The sequence below is a fragment of the Cryptotermes secundus genome, unplaced genomic scaffold, assembly GCF_002891405.2.
Source record: "Cryptotermes secundus unplaced genomic scaffold, Csec_1.0 scaffold1025, whole genome shotgun sequence".
Taxonomy (NCBI): Eukaryota; Metazoa; Arthropoda; class Insecta; order Blattodea; family Kalotermitidae; genus Cryptotermes; species Cryptotermes secundus.
In genome coordinates this window covers 1,295,589-1,309,940 of record NW_019730118.1, presented here as the reverse complement: position 1 = coordinate 1,309,940, position 14,352 = coordinate 1,295,589, and the positions used below count along the sequence as shown (strand labels likewise).

The window sequence follows — 14,352 nt, the reverse complement described above, 5'->3', positions numbered from 1 at the left end:
CTGTTCTCACGGTCTCTTCGCTTGCGGATTTCTTATATTTTTCCTTCTACCCTGAAGATGGAGGCGATACCTTCCTCCGAAACGTCGGTTAACACCACATATACACGGTGCCATATCCCAGAAGACTGCTTTCTTCATGATAATTCATATGGGAAATCGGGCTTACTTGGTGTGGTGATGAAGATGAACAGAAACCTCAATGTCTTTTGTGTTATGAAGTGTTGTGGAACGAGTGCATAAAATCTGGGAACTCCGTCGACATTTAGATTATGAGTATGAAGGGTGGGCCATAAAACTGGCCCTAGCACTGCGACCTTCAATGGTCTATTGTGCTTACGACATTTAGAAACTAAACATTGTGATATGAAAAATCAATTGAATTTTTTCAGCGACGTTTAGGGATATTAAATCATGTGCAAAATATAACAAGGCACTGGAAACATAGCCAAAACAAGAAAACCTCATTCTATTGGGGAAAATTTACTTCTCGCAGTCATAAAATATGTGATAAAAACTATGTTTGGCAACAAGTTACAAAAAAAATGTTGATTTAATTCCTCTTTAAAATGACACTGTCGGTCGCAGAATTAACGATACGGCAGAAAGCGTAGAATCTCCGTTAATCGAAAGAGTTAAGAAGAGCCCTTGTTAAGCTTTACAAATAGACGAGACTACTTATACTGAAAATGATGCGCAGTTAATATGCTACGCAAGATATGCGCATGATAACGACATTCATGACGATATTCTGATTTTTAGAACTTTGTCAACCTGAACAACTGGAGAAGAAATATTTCACACTCTCAATAATTGCATAAGAGACAAAGGGATCCAGTGGGGGGAAATGTGTGGGCTTCTGTTCTGATGGAGCTCGCGCCCTTACAGGCAGGCATAGTGGGGCTGTTTCTGGGAAAAATGTGTGGGCTTCTGTTCGGATGGAGCTCGCGCCCTTACAGGCAGGCATAGCGGGGCTGTTTCTGGGAAAAATGTGTGGGCTTCTGTTCGGATGGAGCTCGCGCCCTTACAGGCAGGCATAGCGGGGCTGTTTCTGGGAAAAATGTGTGGGCTTCTGTTCGGATGGAGCTCGCGCCCTTACAGGCAGGCATAGCGGGGCTGTTTCTGGGAAAAATGTGTGGGCTTCTGTTCGGATGGAGCTCGCGCCCTTACAGGCAGGCATAGCGGGGCTGTTTCTGGGAAAAATGTGTGGGCTTCTGTTCGGATGGAGCTCGCGCCCTTACAGGCAGGCATAGCGGGGCTGTTTCTGGGAAAAATGTGTGGGCTTCTGTTCGGATGGAGCTCGCGCCCTTACAGGCAGGCATAGCGGGGCTGTTTCTGGGAAAAATGTGTGGGCTTCTGTTCGGATGGAGCTCGCGCCCTTACAGGCAGGCATAGTGGGGCTGTTTCTGGGAAAAATGTGTGGGCTTCTGTTCGGATGGAGCTCGCCCCCTTACAGGTAGGCATAGTGGGGTTGTTTCTAGGGTCAAGGAAGAAGCTCCGGATATGAACTGGGTACATTGTTTCATACATAGGAAGCGTTGGTCTCCAAAGGGATGTCACCAGAATTTAAAACTACGTTAGACAACGCTGTAAAACTAGTTAATTTTACTAAGGCTCGACCGTTAAATAGCAGGTTACTTTCCGTACTCTGCGATGAAATGGGCAGTAAATATACACAACTTTTGCTTCATTCTGAAATTCGCTGGATTTCCAGGGGTAAAGTACTAACAAGGTTATTTCAATTAAGACACGAAGTTTTATTGTTTTAAAATAAACGTAATTCTGATTTTGCATCACTTCTTGTTGACGAAGCTTGGTTATTAACACTATCCTATCTTTCAGAAAATTTTCCTAAATTAAACGAACCAAATCTTTCCCTTCAAGGAAATCCTTTAACTGTTCTTGATGCCTACGACAAAATAAAGGCATCCAAGGAAAAAACTGGTGTTATTGATTAGTTATGTAAAAAGACAGACAATTTGCACCTTTTCCAAATTGGAATCCTTTTTAGTGGAAAATGATATTTCTGTTGATTCTGATTTTCTGGAAAGAGTTTGTGACCACCTCAAAACTGTAAGACAGAAATTTGAAACATATTTTCCGAATAAGTTTTATGATAAATTTCTGTGGGTTCGCGATCCATTTCAGGCTTACAATCACGGGAACGACCTTTCGTTAACGAAAAAAGAACAGTTAATTGAGCTTCAAGTGACACTGGGCCCAAAATGCAATTCCATTATCTCGGTTTGGTCCGATTCTGATTCTCGCCTTCAGTGAGAAGTGAATTTCCCGAATTATCTGATGAAGCACTGAAAATCGTCGTGCAGTTTTCAGCAATATAAATCTTTGTGAGAAAGGTTTTCCATGTCCCCTACAATTAAACACAAAACGCAGAATCCTCTGTGTCGGTCCCGAGATTCGACTGAAGTTGACCGATATTGAGCCAGATATCCAGGGACTCTGTAAGGGCCGACGAGCTCAACAATCTCATTACAAGTAAGTAGTAACATGATTATATCATAGTCTTTATTTGTGTAATAAAGATTAAAACTCTGTTCAATGTTGATTCACTTTTAATAGTTTACTTCAAATTTAATTAATTATGTTTCCATACGTATTCAGAACATGCTTTTAGATTTATTATATTATAAATGGCGCAGTAAGGGACACTATGCTACAAACCGGAAGGTCGCGGGTTCAAGTCCCGATGAGGTCATTGGATATTTTCAATTGACCTAATCCTTCCAGCTGCACTATGGCCCTGAGGTCGACTCAGCCTCTGACAGAAACGAGTACCAGGAATATTCTTGGGGAAGGGCGGCCGGCGCGTAGGGCTGACATCCTCACAGCCATCTATGAGCCGATTGTCTAGAAAATGTGGGAACCTCAACATCTCACAACACTATGAGCCTCCACGGCCTGTTACAGGGATACCTTTACTTTACTTACTTTTATAAAAGGCACAGTATGTCCCAAATGTTGGTAATACCACGCAGGTTTATAAAAATAGGCCTACATAACTTAGTGGTCCGTATGGCAGGGCCATAGCTCAAGCTGTTAGTCGCTGGCTTCCCACCGCCGCGGCCCAGGTTCAATCCCGGGTCTGGTCAAGTGGGATTTGTGGTGGACAAAGTGGCGCTGGGGCAGGTTTTCTCCGAGTACTTCGGTTTCCCCTGCCAATCTTCATTCCACCAATTGCTCCACAATCACCCTCACCTATCATCTAGGGCTGGTAGAATATGCCAGAAGTGGCAGCAGTACAAGGGACTTAGTCCCACTCCACTAGCAATAAAAAAAATAGTGGTCGGTAGAATTTTTTCAGAGATTTTACTGGTCCTTAGGCTTCGTTCTACGCTCAAAGTGGGAGCAACAGGAAATGGATGGAAGGATGGTTATACCAACATAGTTTGTCCTGTGACTGAGGTGAACGCTTTCTAAGGGCTCCAACAGAGTTGGTGTTTCCAGCTTCACATGAAGATGGAAACAGATCCAGTTTCCGAAACGTGGTGTTCTTTAGTTTTTAGAATACCTGTCGATGGACAAAGTCCAAAAACCCAGTAATTGTGTTTAGGATGTACCCAGCTCGAATTTCCGCCGTGTTACCGTCTCTCCTGCCCAAAGTTGTTTGTGGTCAAAATTCTTTCCAAGCGAATTCTAGGATAAATCTTAGAAATAATCCTCATTTCAATCTCTTATCATTTATGACGTATTATCATCTAATTTGACGTTATTTAACATCTACGTTTTAACTAGCATCGTTAAGTATCATCACAAAAACAAGTTTGTAGACTACGTGTCTGGTCAGATTTCAGTACGTTCAGACAGAATTCTGCAGGTGACTCTGAACCTGATGTACAGCTCATCTTCATAATCTGTTTCTTTCTTAGATCAGATTTAAGTCATTCCTAGCCAGTGACTGACTGAAACCACTAGGCAAATTCTGCATGATACAGTCAGACAATTTTTGCATGGCCTATAATACCTGATCTTTAAATTTAAAAGGGTTAATAATAGGTCCATACTTCCACCTCGATATTAGAAGTTAATACCCAGATGTTCACATGAAGAAAGATCTGTAAGCTTTTCTTGTATCTCACGTCCAACTTACATATCTAGTCCACCGTTCCTTGTTCTCTGTAGCCATATAAGGTCCTCCCTTAATTCGCTGCTGGTTTCGATGCATTTTCAGCAAATTATTTTCGAAAACTTCCGTAATAACGGGTTAGTCACCTCACGTTAACTGCTCTTCTCGTTATATTAGGAACAGAAAGCTTTTTCAGTAAAGATCTGTTAACTCCACTTGTTCCCAATCAGCAACCCAAGAGTGCACCATGGAAATTATAATAAACAATTTACACTCTGAAAACAAATCGCTTTGAAAGTTAATACGGGACCCGAAGAAAGGCAGACACCAACACGACGACTAATTCTGAGCCACGAAACCAGGTCAAAAACACTGGATGAGTAGGTGATACAGATAGTTCGGCAATGAAGTGACTGTTTACAGGCTAGAATGCTGAGGTTCGATTCCCGGCAAGAATTTTCTCTTTATCACCTTGTTCACATTATGCCTGGGCCACACTAGGCACTGGATGCTGGAATCTCTGGTGCAAAGCGGCCGGAGCGTGAAGCTGACCACTGATCTCTATCCAGCTTCGAAATCTGAGAATGTTTGTTGCGATGTCTCCATGACCTCCGTAAACAAAAAAAAAAAACCTCCGTGGCTTTATTCCGCAATCGAACTATAACGACCGAGCGATCGCCGTTTGTCGGCGAAGTTAGTGCCACCTTTTGCGGATAGAAGGTATCGCGTGGCCCCACGGCTGTTTATCTCGGTTTTCTAGATCAGAGCCGCTACTTTTCCAGTCAAGTAACTCCTCACTTATCCTCACGAGGCTGAGTGGACTCCGTTCCAGATCCACTGCTTCTCAGAAAATCTGGTAGTGCCGGGAATCGAACCCGGGACCTCTGGATCTGTAGCCAGGAACTCTGACCACTATACCACAGAGTCTCACGACCTCTGTACGTCTTCAGAATATTGTGCTTCCATTTGTTGTGTAGCGCATTCAGTTCTTCATCTCCTTAGATTAAATAGCGTCAAGGGAGGATTGTGAATGTGGAGGCGGTCGTTCACTATTTTAAGGCATTTTCTTGGAAAGACTGTGGAAAATTAGTAAAACCTCAGTTACGACAGGCGGCTTCCATGCTGAGAATCAAATCCGGGACCTCCAGAGCACAAAGAAGGGGCACGTAGACGTGTGGATAAGTTTACGTTATTGAATGTATTTACTTGACCGATGGCTGCAGCGATGCCTAGCAGAGACAACCACAGTAGCCGGCGCTGAATCTCGTGCGTCAAGGACTCAAGACATCCTCGTTGATTCACCCCGTGACACGTCCCCTCGTGACGGGTTCCCGCCAGGCAGCATGACCAATCCATCATCCCAAGACTACGGTAGTTATTAGGTCCATCAACTCCGCAGCACTCCAGCTGCAACAGCAAATTACTTTACACCAAGCCTCAATGCAATGCAGAAGACCGGGATACCTCAGTCAGTATACTGTGCTACGCTACCGACTGGAATTCTGGGATATGCTACCGTATTCATTCAGTTATCAATGTCTCTACAGCCCTTTGTTGGGCCCTGGCCTCTTCTTCAGTTTCGTACAGGACACACAGGACAACACAAACATAGAATAAACACAGACACAGACATCCTCGACTCGAGTGGGATTCGAACCCACGATCCCAGTGTCCGAGAGATCGAAGACAGTTCATGCTTTAGACTGCGCGGTCACCGTGACCGGCATAATACCAAAAACTCCGTTGAAAGTTTCAGAGGAACATGTGGCCACCATCTGCAGGGTCTCAACTAAGATGGGTGGTAGGATTATTTGCCGGACACTGCCACCTGAAAGGACACCTTTTCAAGTTGGGACTGACGGATAACCCAACTTGTGAAAGGTGCCTACAGGAAAACGAATCAATCGCACACACCCTGTGTGATTGTGAGGCCATAGCTTATTTAAGATTTCGTAACTTGGGTCAGTTTTTTATGGAACCAAGTGACTTTTATGACTCCCCCATAAGCAGGGCTCTACACTTTATTAAATGTGTAGGATTAATAAAGGGCTAATCCAAGGGGAAGCACAATAGATCATTGAAGGTCGCAGTGCGGTGGGGGAGCGGTTTTTATGGCCCACCCATTACATTCATACATCTTCAAGGTCGAAGGAGGTGTCAGCTGTATTATATTTAGAACTGTTTATTTCCAGTCTTAGCAAATTTTGTTAATACGTGTACATAGACCTATCAAAGAGTTTAAGTGATAAACTTTGTTATTATCTCTAGCCTTTGTCAACAGGAACAAGTTCTGAAATGTTTTAATATTTTGTATTATGCAGTTGTAAACATTTTGTTGCTTGTACATGTACATTATATGTACAGTCATGTATAAGTACATGCGCTGTAACTAGGTCCAGGTCGATGTCCTCGTGGTTCTGACTCCATTCCTTTCGTTCACCATTCGTATTCATCCTAGCATATATCATATGACGTAACAGTACAATCATCTCCCATTAATCGACGTTAATTGGTTCCATGAAAGGTCGTCGATTAGCGATTCGTCGGTTAGCGAACTCAGTTTTAGCATGTGCTTTGCTATCACTGTACGGTACATAATTTCGCTAATTTTTTGAACTTGCAAAAATGATGAAAAACAGTGAATACTAATAGGATTGCACTATTGCACTACCAGAATGACTGGCTGGCCTGACAGCTTTTTGGCCGGTGTCCTTCACTGTTAGCGCATGAGAGCGAGTCTATGCTACGAACTTGCTTCGTCTGCAAAGAGAATATTCGTAGGCTGGCACTGGCAACTGGCAACTGGAACGTGGCAAAAGCACATAGTATCTACTAATAACAGCGATCCTACGCGCTCAACATCTACCTTCTTACTGTGGCAACTAAGTGTCACTGCGCAAGCCCACCAATCTAGGCTCGCCGACATTCGTCAGACCACTACGCATCAGAGATCCACCGGCCAAAATCGACCGTCCCACCTATAAATATACCAGTGTGCGCGCGCATTGGCAATCGTCGACTGGCCCGGTTACGACGATCATCGTCGTATCGAATCGTCGATTAGCGGGGGATGACTGTGTCAGCACTTCATTTGTCATCGCAAAGCAATCGAATATAACACATGGGCAGCTAAGCAGGCATGTGACTTACAGAAGTTATTTATGGCATTGGTTGTTTATGAAATATATTGACAGTTGATTAAAGGCAATTGTTTTATAATGGTACAATTGTTACCTCCTTTTGCAATGACTTCCAGTCCTCCGCGACAGCTTTATCATTTGTGTAATTGGAGAAGGATTCCTCCATGGCTTTTGTCACGTCGGCTTTGAAATCGGTTCGAGACATCAGAGCATATATCGAGGCTCCAAATTCACTCATGATGACCACAATCAAGAACACTGAAAACTAGCAAACCAAAGAGAAGATAGTCTCAAACACAAAGTTATGTAACTGTCCACATAAAGAAGAGGGCAGTGCAAATTTTCCATACATTGGGGCGTGAGGATGGAAACTTGACACGTAAAGAGGACGGCGAAATTTGTCTGCAAAGAAAGAAGCTACCTCTAAGCCCAGACACGCTTAAATTCAACTAAATTTAAGATAACCATTAAGTAATGATCAGCAATTAAAGCTGTCATCACGAATAGGAGTAAGTGTTAAACTACGACAGGCTCAATTCAGTTGGGATAACCATTAAAAAAAGATCAAGAAACTGATGCAAAATAAGAAAAATGAAAATGTAAAATGACCTTAATCGGCAATTCATTAAGTCAGTAGTTGTCTCTTGAACATCTTGTTTTCTTAACTCACCTCGACGAAACCATGAAGAAGACTGGTTACTCGGTTTCAACCTCATTTTTGAACATTATAGGTTATGCCCATTCCGGTCTGGAAAACCGAGATTCGAACCGGAACTTCACGAATACAAAGTGCAGATGCTTACTATTCGACCGTGATGTAAGAAGAAGTCGATAATAATTATATTGTAACGGATTTGATTAATGCGTTGCCAGGCAAACAGCTCTGTAAACACGGTCCATTACGCAACAAAGGGACGAATGTTTATAGTTCATTGCTAGGCGACAGTCAGCGTGCCAATGGACGGACGAGATATCATGTGACTTGTTCTCTGTGTGTTCTACGCTATGCAACAATAGAACTGTGTTTTCTGTGCGTGGTCTGTGCAGAGTGCGTATAAGAGAAGTCAGTTCAGGGCAGTTACGAGTGAGTAACAAGCCTGTGAAGATTTAATGAATGATCAGAAGATTTTATTTATGTCTAATACTTGGAATGTGTGATTCAGTGAGACTGTTATAGTTCCCGTGTTAAAAAAACCGTGAAGACTAGTGCAGATAGACTGAAGAGTTTAGTGTGGAGTGATTGTATACATCGTGTAAAGCAGTAATAGTGTAATAATTATTTGTAGTTAGGCCGCGCCATAGCTCAAGCGGTTGGTCGCTGGCTTCCCACCGCGGCGGCCCGGGTTCGATCTCGGGTCTGGTCAAGTGGGGTTTGTGGTGGACAAAGTGGTGTTGAGGTGGATTTTCTTCGAGTACTTCGGTTTCCCCTGCCAATCTTCATTGCACCAAATTCTCCGTCATCATATTCATCCGAGGCAGGTACAATAGGCCAATCAGTGGCCGCCGTGCAGAGTGGACCCAGCTGGACTCCACAACCCACTAAGCGAATTAAAAAATGTAGTTATAGTTACGACCAATAGGTTGTTAATAAATCCAATTACCGATCCAAACCTGCGTGTTAGACACTGCTACACGCGACAATATATAATGATGATGTTTGAGGTGATGGTGATGATGATGATGATGATGATGGAGAAGATAAAGATGAAAAGCAGAAGCAGAAGCAGAGGAAAGAGGTTTCATTGCATATGCCATTGTTCAGGAATGTAATCTTTAAGTAAACATGCAGTATACTGTATTCTGCCGTACATGGATCTTATTGCAGACTAATTTTTAGATGTGTGTGACTTAGGTAAATATGTGTTTCAATTTTTGCTGTAGTATTGCTTCACGTACTGCACGCAGACGGCAGGTGTTTCCCGCCATGGCTCCACACCAGCCAACTGCTGCTACAAGACACGCCGCCAGGCCAGCCAATGCAAGCAGCAGTACGGGAACAGTTACACAACTGGGCACAAAGCGGTTGTGTGCGTAGAAGTGCACTAAGTTGGCGACACTGAACACCACCGTCACCACTCCGGACACCTGTTGATTTAATTACTTCTTACAGTTATTGTTATACGAACCAGGAAAATCCCTCACAGTTGCACATTTACATTATAAATTAGTTTATTTACAGACAAAAATGCTCTGATTTCTCAAGCAGAAAATGTCATACTGATACTTTTAGCTTTACCTACCCTGTCGTTACAACAACGCAAGTCGAAATGTACACTTATATAATACGCATGTTTTCCAAACACGTTCTGTGCTGTTTTGGGCACCTCATTAAGCAAGCAACGTTGGACATTCATAAATTAAACTTTCACTGATGCAGGTAAATACTGTAGCAGGGCAAACCGAGTTCGAATTCCGGGCACGCGATAGTGTATATGAATGATTATAAAATCCAGCTTTGGCAAGGCTCTATCGTTTAGCAATGCACACAAGTGTCATTTTAGACGGGCGCAGCAAAGTATTCCATGTAGTGATGTCCTTGGATTCACTTTTTCGCACGTTCTTCGTAAATTAGATCGCTTTTTACGATTTAAAGTCACGAACAAGAATCTACGAGGTTTCCTGGGATTATCCCTGTGGTTCATGCAACAGAACATCTGAGTGGATGCACCAAGGTGACTCGTTCCGCTAATAAAAATGTACATCCGCTCGTTTATATTGACAGTTCGTTATTATATACTATATATACAGGGTGTTTCACGACTTTAGGGTATAACTGCAGGAGGTGATTTCCTACGTCTTTGTGATCAAAAAAGTTCATATAAACATGTGTCCGATTTTGGACGGTTACGGAGTTATGACCGTTTTAAACTCAGAATAGAAGGTAACGATTACTGACAATAAACGGAACAAAATAATAAACCAGCATAATACATGATACATTTAAAGTATGAATGTAAAGTTAACTTCGTGAAATTACCTTTAATTTAAATTTATTGGTGCTTAAAGCTGATTTTCGAAAATGCCACCGCCGGCCGCAACACAGGCTGCCGCTCGGTTGTGAACCGCGCCGGACATACCAACCCACCCCACCTTAGGTAGCTCTCAAGTGTCGAGATAACGAGAACGCTATGCCTGTAGCTGGCTAAAAATAGCGACCCGTCAGCTGACACACGCGGTTCACACGAGGGCGTGTATGGGAATGAAAAAAAAAAGGGTCATAACTCCGTAACCGTCCAAAATCGGACACATGTTTATATGAACTTTTTTGATCACAAAGACGTAGGAAATCACCTCCTGCAGTTATACCCTAAAGTCGTGAAACACCCTGTATATTTTTGAATGGGGGGGGGGAAGAGTTCGGACCCAATCAGAAATTCTTTCTTGACTTGAGATTTTGGGCAGGTCCTCCCTACCAGGTTCATTTCAACCGCTGTTCTCGTTGGCGAGAACACTGGAGAACACTGGAGAACACTGACGACGCGGTTGGTAGGACACTCCATTACATCACACTCCACACTTCTACGTTCAACAGTCACAATCATGTGAACGTTTAATTGTGATAATTAAATAAGTGCCAGATTGATGTTCGGCAGGCGAAGTGCAACTAATAAAATAATAGTTTCGGAAGCAAACATGTAGAGAGACGTGGACGGTATACTTTTACTCTAGGTAGCCAACTTTACAGACACACAAATATAAGTTAGTTAGTTATTAGAGAGGGTGGGTTTTCCCATGCACTTAGACCTGTAGTGGTCCATTGTGCTTCCCTCTATGATTTCTGCCAGCCTCTATATCCTACCGGTATTGGTCCTTACCATCAGTCCCGCCCAGCCAGCGAGACCGGCTCTACTGGCTGAGAAGTATCTATAATGCTTCCCCCATCTACCGGAGGTATTAGTGACTGCTGTTGGGCGGCAAACGGCTCAGTGACCTCCTTTGGAGGTATGACGTTCTTTTACGTGCCGTAAAGCTACAACACGGGACCCACGGCTTAAGGTCCCTCCCGGAGGACTTGTTCCCTGAATTTTTTCCGCCCTTAAAAATTCGACGATCTCCGCCGGGTATTTGAACCCGAGTACTACGAGTCATGAGGTGGGAACGTTACCTCTAGACTACGAGGCCGCTTAAATATAAGTTAACCGAGAAGCTCTTTCCAAGGACTAGTTTTTTTTTTTTTTNCTTAGACCGCTCGGCTACCGTGACCGGCCCAAGGACTAGTTTAGCCTCGGTTAATGCAGTAAGCGTTGCAGAGAGAGCACTGCATCTTAGGAATGACTTGCTTGGAAAAGGGAGGGGGGGGGAGCGTCTGACTCTGTAACAAGCGATAGGAAGAGTCCGTGCCTTCCCCGCCCTCCCCCAAAAAAACTATACTTCAGAAACAAACAAACCGTGCGATTTCGTTTTTCATCTCAAATTCAATTAAAGCCTCAAATTTCTTTTCGTGGTAGGAATATAGGACCGCGATATTAATTTACAGCACATCACGATATCCCTTCATTTTAATAAATTTTATACGTAGTTGCCATACCAAGGAGCCGGGATAGCGTAGTCCGTATAGCGGCTGGCTACGGGTTGGACAACCGGGGGTCGGAGTTCGAGTCCCTGTAGGGTCAAGAATTTTCTGTTCCCGACGTCGTCCAGACCGGCTCTGGGGCCCACCCACCTTCCTGTCCAATGTGTACCGGCGTCTCTTTCCCAGGAGGTAAAGCGGCGAGAGCTTGAAGCTGACCACTCACCTCCAGCTAGTACCGAGGTCAAGACAATGTGGATCTATACATCCACTCCTCCATACGCCTTCGTGGCGTAGTGCTCAACTAGTTACGCACAGGGATAACTTTACCTTTTTAGTTGCCATAACAATGTAAAGCTCTAGAATTCACACACAATTATCAGAGCAACGTGATGTGTTGAAAGGTCCACATACTATCATAGCCACATAAACGTTAAAACTGCCATAGACCTACCGCAAGGAACACACATACCCGCATAAGCACAAATACAATCACGCATATGTTGTTCACTTCGCATTCTCAATCGCTGCATACAGAGCTTAACTGTTACTCTTATTTCCGCAGTCACAAAGGTAACTCCGAAAGAAATTTAACGGTTGTTTTTCGAGGTTCACACTCGAATTAACTTACCAGTAAATTTAAACTCACCACTTACCGCGAATAAGACAGTAAATGTAAGGACAACAAACTTCAAACATCGTGCCGAATACGCCATTCTGTCACTAAAGGAGCAGCCATAAACTCTGTATGAAGCGGCAAGAAAGACAAGATGAACATTTCAAGAAAACACGGTGAACCATAAATCCGTTTCCCATATTCATTTATGTAAGAGGTCACTTGCTTCGGAGTCCTTGCGGTATTCGGCACGAAAGCAAATATTCTGTCTTGCTTTATTCTGAATGCACGGAATTTATTTCGTTTCACAATCGGAGCCCATACGTTCAATATTTCCAGAGTTGTCTGAGCTACACATTTCTTTGGCCATCTTGTGAATTCGCCCTTTCTCACAACTCTATCTTATCTTTCAGGGAGATAACACGAAATCACACTTGGTTCTCGATATAATTCGGCCTGGCCCTTGATTGTACTTCAAACTGAACTAGGACTATGGTCCTCAACTTTAACAATAATCTCACATCCCTCTACACAGGTATCCCTGGTGGAAAGGGCAATATTCTGGGGGATCATAGTATCGGTCATTCTAAGCAAAACAGCTTATACTTGTATATTTACATGTACTCTATTTCGAACGGTTTCTGAGATAGAGCTGTTTCACTGTACAGTAGTTTGTATTTGTAGCCCAGTATTGCCCTTCCCTCCCGCCTTACTGCGCCACTGTCTGAAGAGTGTGAAACGGCGTGAAGGTGAAGACCGGATATGACCGTTAAGGGGAAAAGGGGATTATAAACCTGCCAGAATAGATTTAAACATGCGTAGTTGCGTCCTGCGCATACTGTTGCTGCCATCTCTACTTTGTTGGGCACATCAAGCTAACTGGCATTTGCAACGCACCCGTGATTTCCGTGATCAACGTGATCGCTGTGTCTGTGACTGTTAATCGTAACATTGCAAGAGCGTCGTGATAAACGCTGCACATCTTCGCAAATGACGAATATGTTGATATGTTGTGCGTTCTGCGATGGTAGTGCCACTGATGCTGTTCAAGAATATCGTTGACGGTTTCGTATGCTCAGAATTCCGGATCGTAGAGTGTTTCACTAGGTGTTCATTACATTGCGTGAACGTGGTACGCTTCCCTGTGCTCATGTTTAACACGAACAAGCATGTTAACATGTGGAGGAACGTTAGGTTATGTGAACAAAACAAACTGACGCATAAAAACAAAACTTAACAAATAATGTATAATACGATATTCCTTATACATTAAAGAGTTTTAGCTAGTAATACCACCACATCCACATACTATACACACGCGAATACAACTATAAAACTTACAAACTAACAAAAAATTATATAATACAACGTAACAAATCCCATATCGACAAATATATTCTGAAATAAATATCTTGTTGTTGTTATTGGAGAGGGTGGGTTTCCCCATGCACTTAGACCAGATATTGGTCCATTGTGCGTCCCCCTGTGATATTCTATCAGTCTCTATACCCTACCGGTACTGGTGCGTGTCATCAGTCCCAACTCAGCCAGCGAGTTCGGCCTCTACTGGCTCAGGGGTATCTCCATGTTGGGCGGGAAATGTCCTGAATTTCGCTCAGAGGTCCCCTTGGGACATGATGTTCTTTTACTTGCCGTAAAGCTACGACATGGGACCCACGGCTTAAAGTCCCTCCCGGAGGACTTGTTCCCTGAATTTTTCCGCCCTTAAAAATTCCACCACCTCCGCCGGGTTTGAACCCGTGTACCTTTAGTCACGAGGTGTGAACGTTACTCCTAGACTACGGAGGCCGCTAAATAAATATCTTCCAATGAACAGCTGGAGACTAGAACGAAAAATAACATTAAGACGTTTTAATTTTAATTTTCAACTCCGATCATAATTCAAATTTTATTTTTTAATTAATAACAAAATCACGTCTACACGTAATATATAATTTTAGCACACAATGAAACTGTTTTGGCAAGATAGAAAACACCTGATGAT

The 14,352-nt window shown here is 43.2% G+C and overlaps 1 protein-coding gene across 2 annotated transcripts in view; it reads right to left on the bottom strand.

Moving 5' to 3' along the window:
- Positions 1-13,737, bottom strand: part of LOC111866264 (CD63 antigen-like) — a 15,497-nt gene extending 1,760 nt beyond the window's left edge. Inside the window, exons 1-4 of one of the 2 annotated variants that reach the window (XM_023855042.2) lie at positions 12,388-13,737; positions 9,118-9,306; positions 7,316-7,486; positions 5,288-5,488 (exon numbers count right to left, since the gene is read on the bottom strand). In XM_023855042.2, coding sequence (XP_023710810.1) covers positions 5,288-5,488; positions 7,316-7,486; positions 9,118-9,306; positions 12,388-12,447 — 621 coding nt within the window. In that variant the 5' untranslated portion in view covers positions 12,448-13,737. Of the gene's footprint in view, positions 1-5,135; positions 5,489-7,315; positions 7,487-9,117; positions 9,307-12,387 lie in introns of those variants that run through there. The other variant, XM_033752192.1, reaches the window with a different exon arrangement.
- Positions 13,738-14,352: the final 615 nt, after the last annotated feature.